The sequence below is a fragment of the Mauremys mutica genome, chromosome 3 (assembly GCF_020497125.1).
Source record: "Mauremys mutica isolate MM-2020 ecotype Southern chromosome 3, ASM2049712v1, whole genome shotgun sequence".
NCBI classification, from domain to species: Eukaryota; Metazoa; Chordata; order Testudines; family Geoemydidae; genus Mauremys; species Mauremys mutica.
The window spans coordinates 128,157,768-128,179,027 of NC_059074.1; the positions used below are offsets into that span (position 1 = coordinate 128,157,768).

The 21,260-nt window shown below is 40.8% G+C and overlaps 1 protein-coding gene across 14 annotated transcripts in view; it reads right to left on the reverse strand.

The window, feature by feature from the left end:
* Nucleotides 1–21,260, reverse strand: part of WDR27 (WD repeat domain 27) — a 227,850-nt gene that overhangs the window by 27,600 nt on the left and 178,990 nt on the right. For 4 of the 14 annotated variants that reach the window (XR_006577765.1, XR_006577764.1, XR_006577763.1 and 1 more), the window contains exons 25-26: nucleotides 19,167–19,391; nucleotides 5,317–6,218 (exon numbers count right to left, since the gene is read on the reverse strand). The exons of 1 other annotated variant lie outside the window; for it this stretch is intronic. Coding sequence is in view for 2 of the 13 variants with exons in the window: in XM_045008731.1 (XP_044864666.1) it covers nucleotides 6,171–6,218 (48 nt within the window). In the remaining 11 variants the exon portion in view is untranslated. Of the gene's footprint in view, nucleotides 1–5,316; nucleotides 6,219–7,527; nucleotides 7,592–19,166; nucleotides 19,392–21,260 lie in introns of those variants that run through there. 9 more of the 14 variants (XM_045008731.1, XM_045008728.1, XR_006577767.1 and 6 more) reach the window with 5 other exon arrangements.

A 21,260-nucleotide genomic window follows, 5' to 3' on the forward strand; every position in this document is an offset into this window, starting at 1 on the left:
GCAGGTATAGCTCTTGTGATAAATGAAGGGAGGGGTAGCTCCCTTTTATGGACACCCACCCAGACAGTTGCCTATAAAATCCCTCTTGGTAGCTGTTTTCTGCTTGCTTTACCTGTAAAGGGTTAAAAAGGCCACAGGTAAAAGGAAAGGAGTGGGGACCTGACCAAAAGAGCCAATGGGAAGGCTAGAACTTTTTAAAATTGGGAAAACCTTCCCTTGGTCTGTTTTGTTGTTGTTCTCCGGAGAGAGAAGACAGAGCAGAGCTGGGACTATTCTGTAAAACGCTTTTTGTCAGGTACGGAAATCATCAGATCATACCTAAATCCTACTCACAAATCAGAAAATGTCTAGAAAGACGTGATTAGGTTTATTTCTTATTGGCTTGTGGACTCCTCTGTGCTACCCCAAATGCTTTTTGTTTTGCTTGTAACCTTTAAGATGGACCTCTAGAAGGTTATTCTTGATGTTTAATTTTTGTAAGTGGGTTTTTTAAATCTAGCAAAAGCCTAAGTTCCAGATGTATTTTCTTTCTTTTTGTTTTTAATAAAATTTACCTTTTTTAAGAACAGGATTGAATTGTTGGTGTCCTAAGAGGTTTGTGCATGTTGTTTAATTAGCTGGGGGCAACAGCTAATTTCCTGTTTTCTTTCTCAGCTCTTCCCCGGATGAGGGGTGAAAGGGCTTGAGGATACCCCACAGGAAAGAATATTTTTTTTGCTTTTGGGTGGTGGCAGCATCTACCCATCCAAGGTCAGAGAGAAGCTCTAACCTTGGGAGTTTAATACAAGCCTGGAGTGGCCAGTATTAATTTTTAGAATCCTTGCAGGCCCCCACCTTCCACACTCGAAGTGCCAGAGTGGGGAATCAGCCTTGACAGCTCTATTGAAGTCAACAGCGACACATGGGTGCCAAATTGACCTGAGATTAACTGCTGGATGCTAACTAATGTGTCCAATTTAAGGGCCAACTCCTGCTCCTTTTTCTCATGTGCAGAGCATCACTGAAGTTAGCAGCTGAGTCAGGCAAACAGGGTTTGTACCCAAGGCCATGTTTTCACTGCCCAAAACAGGTGGTGGTGTTTGTTTTTTTACAGCAGGATAACTAACGTGTGTTAGCAAAACCCTAGTGGAGACAACTTGCAATTAGCTTTTATGGCAAGGTCAACACTATACCCCTTGCCCACGGTTGACCTCACCTAGCTACACAGAGGTAAAAATTACAGAACCACTAGGATTTTACAGTGACATAACTAATGCATGTTCATTATCCCACTGTAAAAAACTCCACCTTTTTTGGCAGTGAAGACATGGCCCATGTGTCAAGTCAGCATGGGACTGAGCTGCTCCACTCTTCTGAACCATCATCTTACCAAAATACCCCAGATTATCTGAAGGTCTCACAGCAACCTCACATTCAGAGCAGCAATGCATCCCTTAAAACAACCAATAACCGACCACAACCCCTGCCTTACCCCACTGCCAAGTAAGTGCAGGTGTGGGGTTAAGCATCTTCTCCTTAGCAACAAATTACTTTCATGAAAAATAAGTCAAACCTGTGAAAATGACCTACAGTTAAACTTCACCTTGTGGACTGAAATATCGGCTTCTAGTAAAGACAAGATACTCATGTTGAATATTTAGTGATTTAACACTGATGTGCAGCAGTTGGCATGACACTTTGTTGTAATAAATAACTCCCTAGGTGTAATCCCTGTTGTAGGGGTATCTATGGTTCATTTGACAAAAACAAAAACAAAAAAAAGCATATGACCAATATGAGATATGTTATTGTCCTTTGAAAGATGTTCAAATCATTGGGCCACATAAAGACTACAGCATTATCATCCTTCAAATCCCTTCGAGGTGTCCCTAGCCTCTGTTTGCCAGAAGCTGGGAATGGGCGACAGGGAATGGATCACTTGATAATTACCTGTTTTGTTCATTCCCTCTGAAGCACCTGGCACTGGCCACTGTCGAAAACCAGGATATTGGGCTAGATGGACCTTTGGTCTGACTAAATATGGCTGTTCTTATGTTCTTAAACTCTTATTTTCTGTGATGCCTACAAAATACCTGACAATGATTAGAGTGCTGGTGTGCTGAGACCACTGCCTCTCTTGCTAACCAATATTGTCTCATTGTTACCTTCTACTGACTCATTGGTCTGTCTGGGTCCATCTGTTGTGTACTGTCCTATACTTAGACTGTAATTTCTCTGGGGCAGGGAGCATCTTTTTGTTCTGTTTGTACAGTACCACAATAGATTTCTGGTCCATGACTAGGGCATCTAGGTGCTATGGTAATGCAAATAATAAATAATAGTAAGACTATTACTATTTCACAACAGTTCCTCCAGCCAGTTGAGGTGCAAGACTGATGTCCTCCAAAAGGACTAATCCGCCTCAACTGGAAAGATGGTGGCCATGATACTGGAAAGTGTGGGTCAAGAGACAAACCATCAGGTCCCCATCTGCTTAGAAGAGCCAAAAAAAAGTATAAAGTAAACCCAGAGAACAACACTTAATTATAACTATTAATATTTAGAGAATCCAGAATAATCCTCTTAAAATATTTTATTTACTACAAAACTACACCAGAACAGGAAAGTCACCATATTTAAAAATCAGTCATTCTTATCAGAGGGTGAAAAGAAAAATCCTGTAATGTATAGTTGTGCAATATTAAGTAGACTAATTGTAGCTGTGTACTTTCCCTTTGGCTCCCTACTTGTTGTTATAGCCAAATGAGAGCACAAGAGGAGCACTGTTATTTTTTATGGAAGAACAAATGCCAGACTGTCATGTGGCCTTGTGTGTGTGTCTTCCTTGGTTTAAGACATCAGTTGTATGGAACATATTATAATGGTATTCAGGGCCCACCCAGCTGTCATCATATCAATGGCCCCCTGAATTCAACAGGAGCAGGACTGAAACCTAATGACCTGTTTCTGATCGTGTATACATAGGTGCAATTCCACTGAACTAATGGTGTAAGTAGGATCAGAATTAGTTCCAAAGATTCCAATCATGTGCGCTTGGACAGCCATTCAGGAAGAAGGGTCTGCCCATGTGGATCCAATTGCAAGACCAGGACCAAAGTATGTAAAAAATGCTGAATAACAGAGGACCTCTGTGGCATTCAGCAGAACTTGCTGGACTGGAAAAATTAAGGTTACTTACTCGTAACTGGAGTTCTTTGAGATGGACTCTGCATACTCACACTCATGGCTTGTGCCAACTGGGTGCTGCAGTACAGTGGAATCTTCTAGTAGTAGTGCCCCTTAGGAGCACCTTACCCCTCTCCTTCCCTCCTGCCACAGTGCTTGAGCATGCTCAAGGGACATGGCCATAGAAGGGGAGTTGGCACCACTGGTCAGGTCCTTCCAACCACTAAAGTGGATTATCAAACTACAGAATCAGGACTCCATAAGGAGCAGGTTAGGAGGGCAGGGAACATGAGTATGCAGAGTCCCCATTAAAGAACTCCAGTTACAGGTAAGTAACCTTCATTTCTTCTTTGTGTGTCTTCTGCATATTCCCACTCGTGGGATAGTTTGCCAGTGCTGCCTATTATTAAAGTTGACTGACACATCGTATTACGGTATAAAGATCTTATTTTCAGGTGCTTATGAATTTACCAAACTTTGACTGTGTGGGCTGACATTTTGCATGCTGGATGCCTGCCTCAGGCTGAGGTATTTTTTCGTAAATTTCAGCCAAAACAGTTCAACCATTTCTGAGAACAAGGCTGGGGAAAAATAATTGCTTAGGCTATATTGAAAAATTTTGGTAACCCTTTTATCTGTCCTATGCTGGATTCAGTAAAGTTAGTGCAGGAAGGCTCTGTGTCATTGAAGATCCTTGCACATCAGGGATATTTATTCTAGATAATTAAGAAGACCACCCTAACAGTATTTGCTATGTGAGTCAGTTTTAAGTAGCAACAGAACACCGAAGAAGTTCCACCTGCAGAAGCCATTGAACTAGAGCACTCCTCGCCAGCCCTGGCCTCACACTCTTCCTAGATAGAAGCACCAACCTTCTGAGCTGTACGGGCAAGCTATGGCTCCTCCAGTAGAGAGGAGATTGTAGCTGCTTTGTGCCACTGGAATTTCATCCCCTCCTGGAGTTTCCACAGCTAGAACCTTGGTTAATGTCATCTTTGGTAGACCCTGGAGTGAACCTAGCCCACTGTACACGTCATTATGTATATAACAGGGCAGTCGGTCACTTTTAGGGCCAGGGGTCAGCCAGCACTGTTCTAGAGAGAAGCTCAACAGCCAGGTGCTGGGAATCAGCCAACCCAGCTGGAAAGTATCTAGTGATTGGGTCTGATTCCCAGCTGGAGGATACAAGTGAGGTCCCTAGCTACAGAGAGAGCTGAGAGTACATTCTTCTGTGGCTGCAGCAGAAGGCTGCAAGAGGACAAGCTGGCAGAGGACAAGCCCCTTAAGCTACCAGAGCGCCCCACAATTTGTGTCAAGAACAGGACTGTTGCTTCTTGTTATTGTTCCACGTTTCCTTGTATTTGTGTATTAAAAAACAAACTGAGCCCCAAGGAAAGGGATACAAATGGAATTGGGTGTGGCCGATTGTTTGTCCTAGGCTGGTGATCAGGTCCAGCAGCCTACAATATACTATTGCACATATAATGTAAGATAACATGGGGACCAATTCTGATACTCTAAATCATGATGAATAGCACTTTGTTCCACAAGCAGTCCTGTTGACTTCAGTGAGAGAGTCAGGGTGTCAGAATCTAGCTTACAGTAAGTGTATGGCTTAGCTCTGCAAGAAGCAGCTAAAGCTTATATGCAAGAGCACAGAATTAATGGAATCTAGAAACCTTAAAAGAATCTTGAGTTTTGTGTAATTAAAACATCAACCTTCTTATACTAAATGAACATAAGTGTTGTGCATATAACCAAGGGGGTATCATCCACTTTTTAAATTCAATTATCTTGTGGTATTTAAAAAGCTTACTGTTAAAAGGTGCATCTGTCACATTGCTGAGTTTTATTAATCTGTGTAGGCAGTGTAGAAATCCCATTTTTTTTTCCCTTGTGGCCCTGTAGGAAAAGGTCTGAGAAGCAAGTTCAGCTGTATGTAATTGGCCAGCTAAAGACAATTGAGCTGACAAGAGTAACGGAGTTTTATAAGACTTAATGATCCTTTGTCCTGGTAAGTTTGGATGGCTTGGCACCACAGTCCATATAAAAGAGTAAAGTTTTCTCAGCATCACACAATTCAGATAAACATAGGCCACAGTCTTAGATGTTCCCCAATTTTAAACAGACAGAGATGATGAATGACTCGAACACCAGTTTATTATTCAAAACAACATCCAACATCAGAATTTTCAAAGATTAGGGCAAACATAGCTAGAGATTGTAAAAAATAAAATAAAATAAAATAAAACCCCCAAAGCTTTCTCCCAGAACTAATTTTCTACTTCAATACTTTTCAAATTTTCTGTTTCTAGAAATGGGGCACACCCCTACTGTCACAACAAAACTAAACATAAGTAAATTACCAAACTAAAATATCAAGTTAGCTCTGTGAAGACAAAGCCTTTAAAATAAAAGTCTTTCCCCCATCCCTAACAACTTAACAGAATGGGTACAAGGGATAACAGAATGCAATAAAATGGATGTAAATCAGATTGTCTCAGTAATGAGGACCAAATTCTGCTATACCCAAGTTACTTCCAGTAACCTCATGGGAGTTGCATAGATATAAACAAGGGACCAACATGACTCCTAATGTCACTTCATTAAGAATGAGGAACTCTCCTTTAAAAAAAAAAAGGAGCATTTCAAGTCTTCTGTTATAGGCAGGAATTTTAGCTTTAAACCTGGATCACTTTCTATTTTAACTGTGTCACCAATCTACAGATAAGAGACTCCAATAGAGCCTTTAAGCATGCTTACCTTTAAGCATGTGAGTAGCCCCATTGACATAAATCCTTAAGCCTTTGCTGTACTGAGGCCTGAATGAGTACAATTGTACCACACTGTATCTTGTCCTTATTTTTCCAATGTAAGTGACATTATTTCTACAACTGTAATTTAAAAACGAATATTTTGTGGCTTGCACAGTTGCCAATCTCCTTTCTCTCAGCAAGCTGTTATTTCCAGAGCACCAAGGCCAGCGTTCCACAGGCTGGCAAGCATCAAGGTAGAAACAACTGGAGTTTGCCATCCAAGGTGGCTGTGGTGAGCTGTAGTTCAAAAAGAAAAGAACACATGGTTTCAATGGAGTTCTTTTCAGTGAGTGAAGTTTGCTTAGATGAGCACCGGCATGAATTAAATAAATTTAGGATGTATTTAAGCTACTCCAATATCTAGAGGTCCAGAATTCATTTTTAAAACAGTTTATGATACAGGTTTAATTAATCCAAGCTAGTCTGAAAATTCCAGTTTTATTTGGATTTTTCCCCAACTGGCTATTTTCAAGTTTGGTGCAAAATCAGTTACCACAGTTGGAAAACCAAATTATATATATAAATCATGCAGAAAATCAAACAGGTAGGGGGTGTGGGTGAATGAAAAAGCTGTAACAAATGACAAAGGAAAGCATTCATTATTAGTAAAGGTACATATGAACAAATATGTTTTGCACATTAACTAATTTTTACTGATGTTAAATACAATATAAGGATTTCCTCTGGGTGAAAGAACACTGAAAAAGGAACAAACTTCTGTAAAAAAAAAAACTTTAAAGATGTGCATTTCAGAACTCTATATTGTATTTATTCCTCACCATCATCCTCTCCTTGGTAATAAAACCAGAGTACACAGCACATTCTACAATTGCATAAACAGAACCTTGAAGTGCAGCTGTGGTCAGAAAAGTGATGTACAAATGGCACCTGGCATTCAAGAGATCTACACCATGTGTGTATCCAGAGTCATATCTGCTCATTTGAATGACAAACATCTAATAGTCTGTAATCCGCACTGTAGCTTGTGCTCTAAGCAATCCATCATGATTGCTCTCACCAAGGTCACTATTGTCTCACGGTTGGACAAGTGACATGGCTCAAGGCTGACTTTGGTTGTCTTCTCTTCTCCCTGTCCTTCAGCATCCTTTTCCACTATCATGATTTCAACCACCACCTCTATGCTAAGACTCCCTTATCTATTCTACATCCCTGCCTTTTTCTGTTAGTTTCCTCATCTGTGACCTACTCTCTATTGCATCGCCATGAAATGTCAAACCAAACATGGCGAACATAAAGTGTCTTCTGGAAATCCTCATTTCTCTCTTCCTCTTCAATCACCATCAATAATTTCACTATTTTTGTCATCCAAGTTCACATCTTTGTTGTCATTTGACCTCAATCTCTCCTTTTCTTTCTATACCGTCTATTGCTAACTCTTGCTATGTCTTCCTTTATAATATGGCCAAAATCTGCCCTTGTCTCCATGCCTACTGCCCTAATCTGTCATCTTCACTGCTGCAACCTCAAAACACACCACATCATTTAAATCTATGCAGCATGCTGCTTCTAAAATCATATTCTTTACCTGCCATTCCAGCAGTGTCATCCCCTTCTGAAAGTCTCCATTGGTTCCCTCTCTACTTCTGTATCTGAATATTGGAACGATGACAAGTATATAAAATATCTACAAGTTCTAGCCTCCTCCTCCCACATATCCTTTTACCCTCCCATGTTGTCATATGTTGAATATAAATTGTAAAATCCTCAGGGCGGAGACCTCATTTTTTTTGATACACATAATGCATACCACTGCCTATGGCATTGACCAATATGTCTCACTGTTCTCCATCTGTCTGTAGCCATCTGTTATTTCTTGTCTTATACTTTGATTATAAGCTCTTTGGGGAAGGGAGTATCTTTTTGTTCTGTGTTTGTCTAGTGCCTAGCACCATGGTGTTCTGCTCCTTACGTGCCGTAACTGTGGCTCCTAGGTACTATGGTAACGAATGTGATAATAGTATGGTGCTATATGATGTAGGACAATAATACAATATACTTTTATTATAATTTACTCTTGTCAGCATTGCAGAATCAACTCAGCTCCAGGAGTGTGAGATAGAATTAAGATAACCATTCAGTACAATAGAATCTAACTGAAGAATTCTTATTGCTGGTGATGATGTATGAACCAGAAAGAATCCAGTTTCAATTTCAAGGCCAGCAGCTAGACAATTTCAAACTAACTGAACTTGATACTGAATTATTCAAAGGCAATAAACAAGAAACATCATAATACAGTTTTAGAATAATTTTGCAGGGTATACCTAAACTGGAAAGATTTATCAGTTTCAAAGAATTGATACTCTTTCTATAAACCTCCTCTATTTTCATTGACAAAAACCACACAGCTTTTGAGATTAAAAAGATTTTGAAATTCCAACAGTTTCTTTCAATCAACACTGATGTTTACTTATGCAGCAAAATGGCTTATTTGCAAAAACAGGGCTGAAAAAAATGTCCTATAGGTTGAGTCTGACATCCAACTGAGCTGTTTTCCAGTTTTACATTCCATTGCTGAAGGATATGACAAGCCAGTGATGGAGAATTTCATCCCAGCATGTGAACGATCTTAAAAGAATTAGAGACTAGTTCTCAAAATTCCCCAGTCAGGCTAAATTTTGTACAGCTTAGATGAAAAAAAGTATTGCTTGGTTTAAGCTTCTGCAGGCATTTCCACATGTCAACAAGAAAATTATTTTTCCATGTGTGCACTCCCCTTTCCACCCCCCCTCACCTCCCACACCATGTAATCCTTATAGTTTCATAAACAATGACTAAAAATGCAACACTATTTACTACAGAGCTGCCAAGTTTGAGCCAGCAGCTGAAAGAAGATTTGTACGGGGATGGAAAAAGAATGTACAGGGTTGGAGCGAGATCAGGAGTCTGTATTCATAAGTTATGTTTGAGTGAGATCTGGTTAATTTTCATAAGAGAATTAATTTAGATAAACTACTGCAAAACTGGCATTTAAATGGCATTTCCACTCAGCTGGTGTACATTAGCACAACTGGTAGGCAGGGACTGGCTGACATAAGAACTGGAAAGGGGATCTGGAGAGACTGCTCACTGGTTTGAATCCAATCCAGGTTGGAAGAGAGCAAAAGATGTTACCATCTGTCCTCTTTACTGCATCCTATATAAATTGAGTTTGGTGGCCTCACTCCAGTTGCCAGTGTAGACAAAGGCCCACTTCACAATTGGCAACCACACTGGAAGTCTCAGCAGACAGGCTAAGGATGGAACGGAATGGAGACTGAACTCTTCTTGTACTTGAATGTGGTGCATCCAGATCAGAACTGAAGCACATTAGAGGTGCTGAGGGGAAGCTTGCACTCAGGCATGTAATGCCGTTTATATGTCCCCAAGCACTAAATGTAATGTCCGCCTTCCTACACGACTTGACATCCCCTCTTTCCATGCTCTATTCTTTTCATCACTCATCAAAAATTCGCATCCTACCCCATTTTGCCTCTTCCCTCTATACCTCTAACAACACTGCCTCTTTTCTTTACTACTACCATTCCCAAGTCCTTGATGGCTCTGCCTTCTCCTTAGTGGTCCCTTGGTTTCTCAACTCACACTGGCTGTAGATTAAAAAAAGGCTTCCCCCAACTTCTGCTACTCCCCTGGGTGCATAGTTGCCTCTTCACATGTGCTGCCACCACTTGTTTTAAGAGGTGCAGTGGGAAGACAGTTTAGGTCGGCAGGAAGCTTTAAAAGAAGTCAGTGGCTGCCAAAGGAGCTTCCTGCAGAGAAGATAGGTGTTTGGCATCCTTGCCTGATGCCTGATGATCCTCTGCTTTCCCTTTTGACACTCCCAGGGTATGTCCAGACTACCCGCCAGATTGGCAGGTAGCGATTGATCTATCGGGGATCGATGTATCGCATCTCATCTAGACGCAATATATCGATCCCCGAATGTGCTCCCGTCGACTCCGGAACTCCACCAGGGCAAGAGGCAGAAGCAGAGTCGAGGGGGGAGCCGCGGCTGTCGATCCCACGTCGTGAGGACGGGAGGTAAGTCGAAATAAGATACGTCGACTTCAGCTACGCTATTCTCATAGCTGAAGTTGCGTATCGTACATCGACCCCCCCCCCAGTGTAGACCAGGCCCCAGTTGCTTCTCCTCCACCCTTTCCTTCCACAGGCCAATCAGTGGCAGAGGAAGGGGCAATTCTTACAATATGACACTGCCCGCTGTGGCTCTTGTAGGACTCTGTAGCTTCACAAACCCCAACAACCACTGGGGTATCTGGGGCACAATTTATGTCAATGTTGCACACTGCTTTGTGTGTATCCTCCCAGGACTGTTGATAAAAAGCAGATTTCAGTATCCAAGTCTGTCAATACAGCACCTTTTAAGAGAAGTGAATGAGGAAACCACAGCATGTTTGGAGGTTCAGTTCAGGTAGGCACTCAGAAGTCCACATGATTAATTGTAACTCATCCAAACCCTTGAGTCTGCAATGTTTTCTTGTCTGTTTCAAGTAGTTCTAAAAAGGTACCCATCACTGTAGTGCCCAGCTACTTACTGAGCTGGACATTGTTCCAGAAATCACAAAAGAATGATTTCTTGTGAAATTTTCACCATTTCCTGCTTCCAGGCTGGTGCATGGAAATTATTTATTTTTTTAAGTTATACAAAGTACTGTATCAAACCTCATAAAAAGTTGGCTAGTATTACAGTAGTAGGGTTAAGGGTAAAATTTTCAAAAGCATCTAAATGATACAGGAGTCTAAGTCTAATTAGAAGTCAATGGGTCTCATGAAAATGGGACTTAGAAGCCTAAGTCACGTAAACACTTTTGAAAAATTTATCCTAAGTCAAATTTTACCGTAAGGTCACATAGTGAAATCATAAAGTATGGTTCTACTCTGAAAAGACAGTATATTAAAAACGACACCTTACTCAAAAGACCTACTATTTGTGAGTATTGAGACTCTACTCTGTTAACTTTACTGATTAATATATACTTTTGCCACTTTTTATTGCTAGAAGCATAGGATAGGCAGAAAATACAGCTACAAGTGTGTATCCTGGATTCTATCGACAGATTTGTAATTAAATAAAAATTGCAGATTCATTGAAGATTCATGTGTGTGTCAGAAAGAGCCCATCTTGACTTTCAGACTCTATGATGAGATTACACAGCTAGAAGTTAGGAAAAAAAAGTAACTGTAAAATGAGCACATTTGTTGTGGAAATCACAGAAAGACAGAGGAGCCCAGGATGACATTTTGACAGAATGTTTCTTTTTTCAGAGTATACCTACATTTTAATTAATAAAATACCTCATTAAATTTTGGTAGAGTTAATTGCAGTTTGTACTAATATAGATCATGAAGGCTACTGAGTGTTCAAGCCACAGCTCCTTGGATGGTTCTGAATCCAGACACTGGCAGCTATTAAAATTAGGGATGAGAGAACACGCTCAAGTATATTTAGAATCCATTCAAATTTTGAACAAAACATTGATTCTTTTGCTTGAATGTTCTGTGAACAAAACTTCTTCAAATTTATACCAGTGTGTGGTTTCTAGGTACACTTAAGCTACTTTAGCAAAAATCTTTCAGTAGACAGAAGATCAGAGAGTACTTCCCATTATTCTTGCATGTGCAGTCAGCACAGAAATGTAACAGTAACAAAGAACAGAACAAGAAAGTAGCAATGGGGGCACTAACAGGAAGAAAAGTGGCAAGATAAGGACTGAAAAACTGAAGGTGTCTGGAAAGATTCAGAGGCATATTTCTCAACTCGTTAAGGCTCACAAAGTGTGACAGACCCAAATGAGGGGCACAATCCACACACACATAAAACTTAAAATGGTGTTTGATTCACACCTTTAGTGTAAATAACTAACACTTCAGTTTCATGATAATGCAAATGTTTTTCAACAATAAAAGTGAGGTGATATCAAATCTGTGTGGAATGTAGGTAACCTTGCAACTCAAATGTGCAATGTCCTTTGATATGATGTAAACTCAATTGGTACAGTGAGATGACTGGTTTTGCATCTGTTGTTCTGGCAGGGTCTGCAGACATATCTCCTTTGCTAGAATGATCAAAACTGCCCCGGGATGCTAGAACTAGGGGTGCTGCTGCACCTACGGCTTAAAGTGGTTTCCACCATCTACAGAGTTTACAGTTTTGTTCAATGGCTTTCAGCAGCCCCACTACAAAAATTGTTTCATACACCAATGCACGCCCCATAACACACCTTTCAAGATCCCTGGGTCCTACACAGACCTATCACAACATGTGGTGTACCTTTTCCAGTGCACTAAATGTCCCAGTAGCAATTTGGGTGAAACCAGACAAATCCGACACTCTTGGATGATCATTGGCTGTCCAACATCTTGACAGATGAAAGGAGACGTGACAAAGTCGGTCCCTCAGTGGTGCTTACCAATGGTATGGGAAAAGAGCCTGATGTGCGAGTGGCAAACCTTCCCACAAAGACTACAGGTCCACTTGCCAGACAGAGGTTGGAGCATACTCTGCTTCCTGGCTCACCTGTGGGCCTCAGACTAGGTTCTCTGATGGCTCTCTATGGTAACTGCACCAGCCTTAACCTGGCTTCTCCAAACTGAGTGATTGTGGGCAGGATTTTCCCAATTGTCCGTGGGAATGCTGAATTTCTTGAGGCCTTGCTTGACCTTGTCGCTATATCGGAGCTTTGTTTTTCCTCTGAGTTGAGGCGGTTTTTAAGTTGGCCATAGAGCACTGCCTTTGGCAGACGATCGTGAAGCATGTGCTTATGTCCCAACCAGTGAAGCCTGCAAACGTCCTGTGTAGTCCGCATAGACTATAGATCAGTTCTCTGAAGGATCTCGTTATTGGTGATCCATTGGTCTCAAGTAATGAATGAATGAACTCACACAGGAAAGACAAAGATAAAAGACCAAAATACCCTATCATCTGTGGGTGAACATTTTTCACAAAGCGATCACTCTATATCTGACTTATCAGTCCTCATCCTCAAAGGAAACCTGCACAAAACTTTCAAAAGACAAGCCTGGGAACTTAAATTCATAACTTTGCTAAACACAAAATCATGGACAGAATAGAGATATTGGATTTATGGCTTATTACAACAATTGGTACATCACTAATACCTCCCCCCATCCCCCCAGCAACTTTTCTCCCTCTGCCCATGACTGGAGGCATGTTAATGGGCCACTTCACCTTGAATGGTCCCTTGTACGTGTTAACTACATATGCTAACCAATCTGTTCAAATCTTTTATATAACAGTGACACTTTGAATTAGTTTCCCAGACCTAAAGACGAGCTCTGTGTAAGTTCTAGAGCTTGTCTCTCACATCAACAGAAGTTGGTCCAATAAAAAGATATTACCTCACCCACGTTGTGTCTCTAATCTATAGTATGTGATTAATGAGGGGAGAGAACTTCAATTGGTGCAGCAGAGGTTTTGCTTGGGGAAGTATAGGAAAGACTGGATGCTTATCCAGACCTATTCGAATTCTCTCACTTCCCATCACCATGACCACTAATGCTTGTTCATTTCCTTCCTCCCAGTGCCACCACCCCACAGCTTCTTCTGCATTCCCACTCCCGCATATTACCCATGCTCATGGCATCACCCAGTCGTGCAAGACTCCATTGGTAATCTTCTGGGTTCTACAACCTCATTGCTGGGAGCAGGTGCAGGGTTTTGGTGCAAATTTGTGCATCATGGGACTTCCCCATTTAAAAGAGGGGCCCCAAAGTTCAGAAGGCAACTGTGACAGTAATTACCTGAGTTCAGATTTGGTGGGTGGCTGGGAGGAAAACTAACCAACACAGACCTGCCAGAGAATGCTGAACATGAGGTGCATGAGTGGCATGGCACATGTGTGATAATTGCATCTTTTAGAAAAAGATATTCAGAAAAGCCTGCTTATGCCAGTGGATCAGCAGATGATCAGTGTAGTCTCCTCTCTAACACAAGAAGATCTTAAGAGGGGTGCTTCCAGCACCTTGATTCCTCCACTGAACTAGCAAGATTTTCAGGGAAAACTGCCATAGACTTTAATCTCCTCAACAGGCAAGCAGTGGGATCTGGGGCAATCCACTAACAGATCACTTCCTCCAGTAAACATTAAGGATGCCTTTCTTTGTATTCACTGTATATTTCATTTACATTAAAACCATTCTATATAAATACAATTAGTACAGAACATTGCCCTTCTCAGCAAAAAAAGTTTACCTGAAAGAACTTGAAAGAAGAGCTACAGCAGATAAATAGGAATCATCACTGGTATTCAAGATTACACAAAACAAATAGTTTAGGATAAGAAGAGATTAAATGTTTTCTCCCTAAACACAGAAGCCTTAATTAAGCATAATCCTTCTCTGCTTATTTGATTATAGTGGCCAGGCTGAAGTACAGTAAACCAGGATATTGACAGCAGCACTGATAGGCTATAATGGAGGGGTTGTATTAAAGTAAAGAAAGCTAAAGATGGAACATAATGGTGGAAGGATGTTAATTGTCCTTTATTTTGGAAAAATTAAGGTGATCATGAGATTAACTGCAAGGCTCAGAGACTTTTCTTGGAATTCTTCCTAATACAGTATGCAGTTTGCAAAGGAAGCTCAGTGTTACCACATTTTTGGTTTTAAGAAATATCCTTCTATAGTGATGCCACATCAAAGGAGATGCTGTAAGTTCGAGATTGGGGCTTTAGAAAGTTCCAGCTGTTTGACTTTAGATGAAGGTATGCATAATACAGATTTTATTTTTGATATTTCACACCTGACAGGCTCATTGTGTGTGCTATAAATTAGGGAGATACAGTGTACTTCTGAAATTATTCAGAATTGCTTTCATTCGGATTATTTCTTCATTACAAACACAAACACACATATTCCAGCCTGAGCCTGAATATCTACACCACAATTAAACAGCCCTGCAACCCGAGCCCTGAGAGCCTGAGTCAGCTGACACAGGTCGGCCATCCATGTTTAACTGAAGTGTAGACATTCCGGTAGGGACATCCAGAGCATGGAGGTTGCATCCCTGATCATCTTGGCTAATAGCCTCTGATGGAGCTATATTCCATGAACTTGTCTAATTCTTTTTTGAACCCAATTATTTCTTTTGTTTGTTTTAAACCTGTTGCCTATTAATTTGAGTGATCCCTAGTTCTTGTGTTCTGTGAAAGGATAAATAACACTTCGCTATTCACTCTCTCCATGATAAAGCAGTGAGAAGGAATCAGACATTCTAACTTAGGTAAGTATCAGAGGGGTAGCCGTGTTAGTCTGGATCTGTAAAAGCAGCAAAGAGTCCTGTGGCACCTTATAGACTAACAGACGTATTGGAGCATGAGCTTTCGTGGGTGAATACCCACTTTGTTGGATGCATGTAGTGGAAATTTCCAGAGGCAGGTATATATATAACTTAGGTAAGAACACTAGCCAGGTACTCAGCTAGTGTACAATGGCCTGACTCCATTGATTTCAACTGAGCTACACTGACTTACATCAGCTGAGGATCTGGCCCATGATGTCTCCCTAAATGAGCCCTGAAGCTTCATACAGATCAATAACTCTTCACTTCCTATCCTAACCTGCTGCACAGAACTAATGAGAATTGTTAAAACAGTTGCTGCAGTTCACTCTAGAGGTGACCACATTTCTGTTTCTGAAGTAGTAATTCCCTATGCGTAATTTGTACATTAGTTTAGATTTGCAAATAATTTTTGAATACTTCATTTTCTAGTCTATTCTTTTCAGATTCTTATACAGTGTCCATCATTGTGGTAACTAAAGTGATTAAAGGAACAATATAAAAGTGTGGCATACTGTGTTATTATTTATTATACACTAGGGCTGCATATGGGAATGGGGGGGAGAGTAAATGACAAAGATGACATTGCCTGAAGCACTTTATTTCAAAGGACATCCTGCCAGTGATTAATGTCTGTGCTGGATGAACGTGAAGTATGTATTCAATTCTGCCTTTGAAATATGACTCGAGCAGTGCTGCCAAAATATATTCTTCTCAGGACAAACATTTCACTAGTTCTGAAATCTGCAGACAACTTGAAAGCTAGATCTTACAGATTCATAAATTTTAAGGCCAGAAAGGACTGTTAGGATCACCTCATCTGACCTCCATCATAAACACAGGACAAAGAACTTCACGCAGTAATTTCTGCATTAAGACAACTGTTTGTTTGAGCTTTGGCATATATTTTTAAAAGACAGCTAATCTTCACTTAAAAAACTGTTAAGTGATGGAGAATCCACCACGTCCCCAGATAATTTGTTCCAATCATTAATTACCCTCACTGTTAAAACTCTGTGCCTTATTTCCAGTTTAAATTTGTCTTGCATCCGAACACTGGATTTCATTATGTCATTTTCCGCTAGATTAAAGAGCTGTCTACTATCATAAATCTCTCCCCCAGAGGTACTTGTTGATCATGATCAAGTCAAACTCTTAACTTTCTCTTGGATAAACTAAATAGAATGAGCTTCTTAAGAATATTCCTATAAGGTATGTTTTCCAGACCTCAAATAACCCTTGTAGCTCTTTTCTGAACCCATTCCAATTTTTTAACATCTTTTTTGACATGTGGACACCAGAATTGGATACCGTATTCCAGTAGCCTGTCTCACTAAGTAATGGCTGTATACAGATGGAATACCATCTTTCTATTTGTTCTAGATATTCCACTGCTTAGGAGAGAATTACACATTCTAACCTGGGTAAGAACACTAATCAGGTACTCAAGCCTCCTAACTACAACATTGCACTGGAAACTCATGCTCTATTGGTTATCTATGATGACCCTTAAGTCCTTTTCATTCATCCTACATTCCAGGATATAACCTCCATCCTGTATAATCTACATCCTTTGTTTCTAGATGTATGACCTTGGCATATGGCTGTGTTCAAATGAGCCCAATTTACTAAGCAGTCGAGTTCAAACTGTATGACTGACCTGTCATTATTTACTGCTCCACCAATTTTTGTGGCATGTGCAAACATTACTAGCAATGATTTTATATTTTCTTCCAGATCATTTATACAGATATGAATAGCATTGGACCAAGAACAGATCCCTGCAAGACCCCACTAGAAATACGTCTATTGGATGATGATTCCCCATTTACAATTGCTTTTTCAGGTCTATCAGTTAACCACTTCTTACTTCATTTCATATGTGATGCAGATTTTATACAATGCTAATTTTAAAAAAATGAATGTCATGCAGGACTAAATCAAATGCACTACAGAAGAAGGCTACAAGGTCAACAATGTTAACTTTATCAGCCAAACATGTCTTCCTATCTATGAGATTACATCTTCCTTTCTGAATACAGAGCAGAAATATTTATTGAATACATCTGTCTTTTCTGCATGCATCATAATTTTTACATCCTTGTCTTGTACTAGATCTGTAACCATTGCTAGGAATTTGTACTCCACACCTCTTCTACACACTTGATCTTTCTTAAGTAGGGTGTATTCAGCGATTTTACCAATTTCAGCTGTCAGTTATTCCAGTTGGTTACCCTGAAGACTGAGCATTGAGACCAAAGCAGTACAAGCCATACATCCTCCTCTCACCAGAGAAGGTGGCCCAATGTTCCACAAAGCCCCCCAGCAAAACTCCCTAATCTTACAGCACTTATCTAGCCAATTTTTTACCTCTGATATCTTGTGCTATTGTCTCTGAAATGTGGACTAGGAACTACTTCCAAGATCACCTGTACTTTCCTGTCCTTCAGCTCCCTTCTGAGATCCCTGAAGCTTTTAATGATCTGCAAAATGTCTTCCAGTGCAGTGTCATTCATGCCAGTATCTTTCATAACCAACAGATCCTTGTCCGCAGGATTCAGTCCCTCAGTGATGTGTATTGTCTTTGCTTCAGAAAGACAGCCCACATCCTGCTGTTCTTTTGTCCCCTAGCAGCTGTCCCCCTGCTGTTCTTTTGTTCATTTTATCCACTCTCAGTAACTTTGAGTCCCCGATGAAGACTGTCTGCAGTCTTCTTTTGAGCATCTTTGATGTCCTCAAGGATTAGGCTGAGCATCCATCCTCAAGTGTATCCTGGGGAGATCCCTGTTCCTCCTCTCAACTGAAATCTTCTTGTGCATTATAAGCAGCTTCTGCACGGAGTACCTGAAAGTGATTAGATATTGCTACCTGAGGTGAATTTCTCATGGTCCTCTTTCCTCCAGCAGTCTCAGACTGTCCATCTTCTACTTCTGGCTGTACAGAATGTCTCCTGCTTCCATTTCCTTATTTTGTCACAAACTGTCAGTTCTCCTCTCTGTTTTCCATTCTCTCCTGTTCCCTTGAAACCAATTCATTCTCCAGCTGTATCCGTGGAGGTGCTGCCCATAGCTGGCTGTCCAAGAACGCTTCTGTCTCTCTGACGCTATACAAGGTCAATCACTGCCCTTGAGACCTCAGATTTTTTCTTCCAATACAGCCATCAATTTGTACTTTGTGCATAGGAAGTCTCTATCTTCAGACAAAAAATAGAACATGGCATAGCCCTTGCAGGTTACAATAACTTTTCCATTGCTGGGTATGTAGAGCTATACGTGCAGGAAATTTTTTCCCTACAGTTTAGCTTGCAAACTCCCTCAGAAACTTACCTGTTAGCCTCTTCTGCTTGCCTACTTAGGAGTTCACTTGACAATGATTTATATTCTTGGATTCATTGGTCAGTGCTGCCCCATCACAGAGACTCCAGAAAAAGACTGCTTTCACCTAACCTGCTCAGGTGCCCTAACAGCCACACAGCCCTTGCTGAAATCTAGCCAATAGACAAACAGATCACACACAACTCCTCAAGTCCCTTTATCTCCAAACACAGTATCTACAATTACTGCATAGAAATTCCACTGGTAGACTCTCCTCATTGCCTGCCAATGTACTGCAGCACTCTCTCGATTAGATTCTGTCTGCCTTTGTTCAAGGAAAGAGGAACAAATACCAGACAAATGACAACATTAAATTATTAGCATGGATCATCCTGGTGATGTCCCAAGCAACCAGTTCAAACAGGGGATGATAACCAGGCAACAGGATTCCAGGTGGAAAAAGTATGTACAGTATATCTTTTTGAATCTTAATTTCCATCATAGTCATAGCTGTTTGTCATTCCAGATGTCTATACATAAAATGGAACTTACTTATTTATTCATTTCCTTTTTACGAGGTTTTCTAGAACAGTCCAGATGCAATTCTGCAGATTAGGACAAAATAGAAGGCAACAGTATTTCCTGGTTCAAATTAAATGTAGAAATCAACTTCAGTCTGACTTCAGGCAGTGTCATGAGGATTACAAAGTTCAGGGGATGATCATCTAGGTGGTCCTTGTACCTTACAGAATAAGGGTATGCAGCTCCCTGAATTTTCTGGCAGAAGAAATTGCAACAAGAAATAGGATCATCAGGTACAGTAAATAGACATTATTTTGAGGGGCTCAAAGGGAGATGCTGTGAGAACACTGCAAACCTAATTTTAATGGAGGAACAGTTTCAATTTTTCTATGATTTCAGGAGTTTGGACATACCTGTGTGGTGGCCCATGGAAAAGTGATCCAATGCATCCAAGAATGCTACAACATTTGTGCAATATGCCATAACTAAAGCGTCAATCAAAACCAAATCCAGATAAGGTTGCGGGAATTCCTGAACCAGAAGGAAAATATTTCCCCATACAGTAAGGAAAAGGACTGCTTTCAGAAGAATACCTTGGCAAACGTGACCTTATCTGACAACGTCCTCTTTCTTTCACACACCTTCCTCTTGGTTGCTTTTATGATGACTACTACCCTATACTCTGCTTTTTCAATACATAATTTATGTCAACTTGCATTCACATATACCAACATATGAGGCATAATTTACACCACCATTTAAGACACTTGTTTGGTCTTTCAGCTTTGCATGATTCTTACAGAGTATGCATTCCTGTAAGCTAAGGATTTTAAAGTCAAATTCTTTGCTGGTGTAAGTAGTCAAAACTCCATAGAAGTCAGTTGATTCCAACTTCTGCCCTCCTATGGCACAGTATATGTTTAAAAACCCCTACAGAAACCCAGCCTGCCTGTTATCATAGTGTTTATTTACCTTGCTAGATATTTTAAGTCACATCCTCTTCCCATGCAATCAACACATAAAATCAAAAATTACAAACACCGAGACCTGGATCCACAAAGGAACTTCTGTTGAAGCTGTTCTACTGTGTACAAATACTTGAGAGTCACTGGGACAAAGAGAGAGAGAAAAAAAGACAGTGTGCACATGCTAGAATGACTCTATAGCCTGGTGGTCAGGGCACCGAGGTAGGAGACCCAATGTCCAGCCCCCCTATTCCAATGACTCTTTATTTATCCACAGTGGGACAGCTTCAACAGGCAAGACTGAGGGAGCCCCACTTCAAAGTATCCCATAGCTTAATGGTTGGAGCACTCAGAGATAGAAGACCCCGTTCAAATCTTCTCTCCCCACTTCAAGAAGAGGGGAGAATTTGAAGGCTGGTCTCCCACATCCCAGGTAAGTATCTTAACCCCTGGGCTAAAAGTTATAAGGTGGGCACTGGGACCACCATCACTGGCCAGATTTTGAATGGGGCTTAGTCCAGTAGGTGGTCTCTGAGCATACAAATTAGGCAGAGGAGCACCTATCTTCCCCTGGTTTGTGGATCTCTCTGGATCTTAGGTGGGAGATAGGTGTCTGGATGCCTAGGGAGAGGCAGCAGTGTGCATGCCTAGGAGGAAGACACGTAGGCACCTAGGGAACTTTTACTGCAAAAATGTAGGCACTAAATGACTTTAGGTGCATACAGGGTTAGCTGCAGCTGACCAGAAATTCTGTGGATTGCAGTGTAGCCTAAAATAGGGACATAGGTGCCCTAAATCTGGGGATTGGGCACCTAAATCCCTTTATGGATCTAGGTCCAAGTTTTAGGGCTAAATATAGGACTGATGGTGCATGAAGCAACAGACATCTACTCCTGCAGTAGGAGCTGCAAACAATGGCATAGTTCAGAACTCCTGCAAGAAGATGGTCTGAAGAAGAAGAGGCAGTTTAACTTGAGTTTGTTTGCTTTCAGCATGTGTAAGAAACAGCATAACACTGATTCACAGCAGCAGCCAGCAAGCATATTCAGGATGGCCTAGTTTGTCATTGCAATGTCACAAAAGCATAAAGACATTTTTCAATGAGAAGTGAGCAAGTGCTGCTGCATTTGGACCGTGCAACGTATTAAAATTAAGAAGA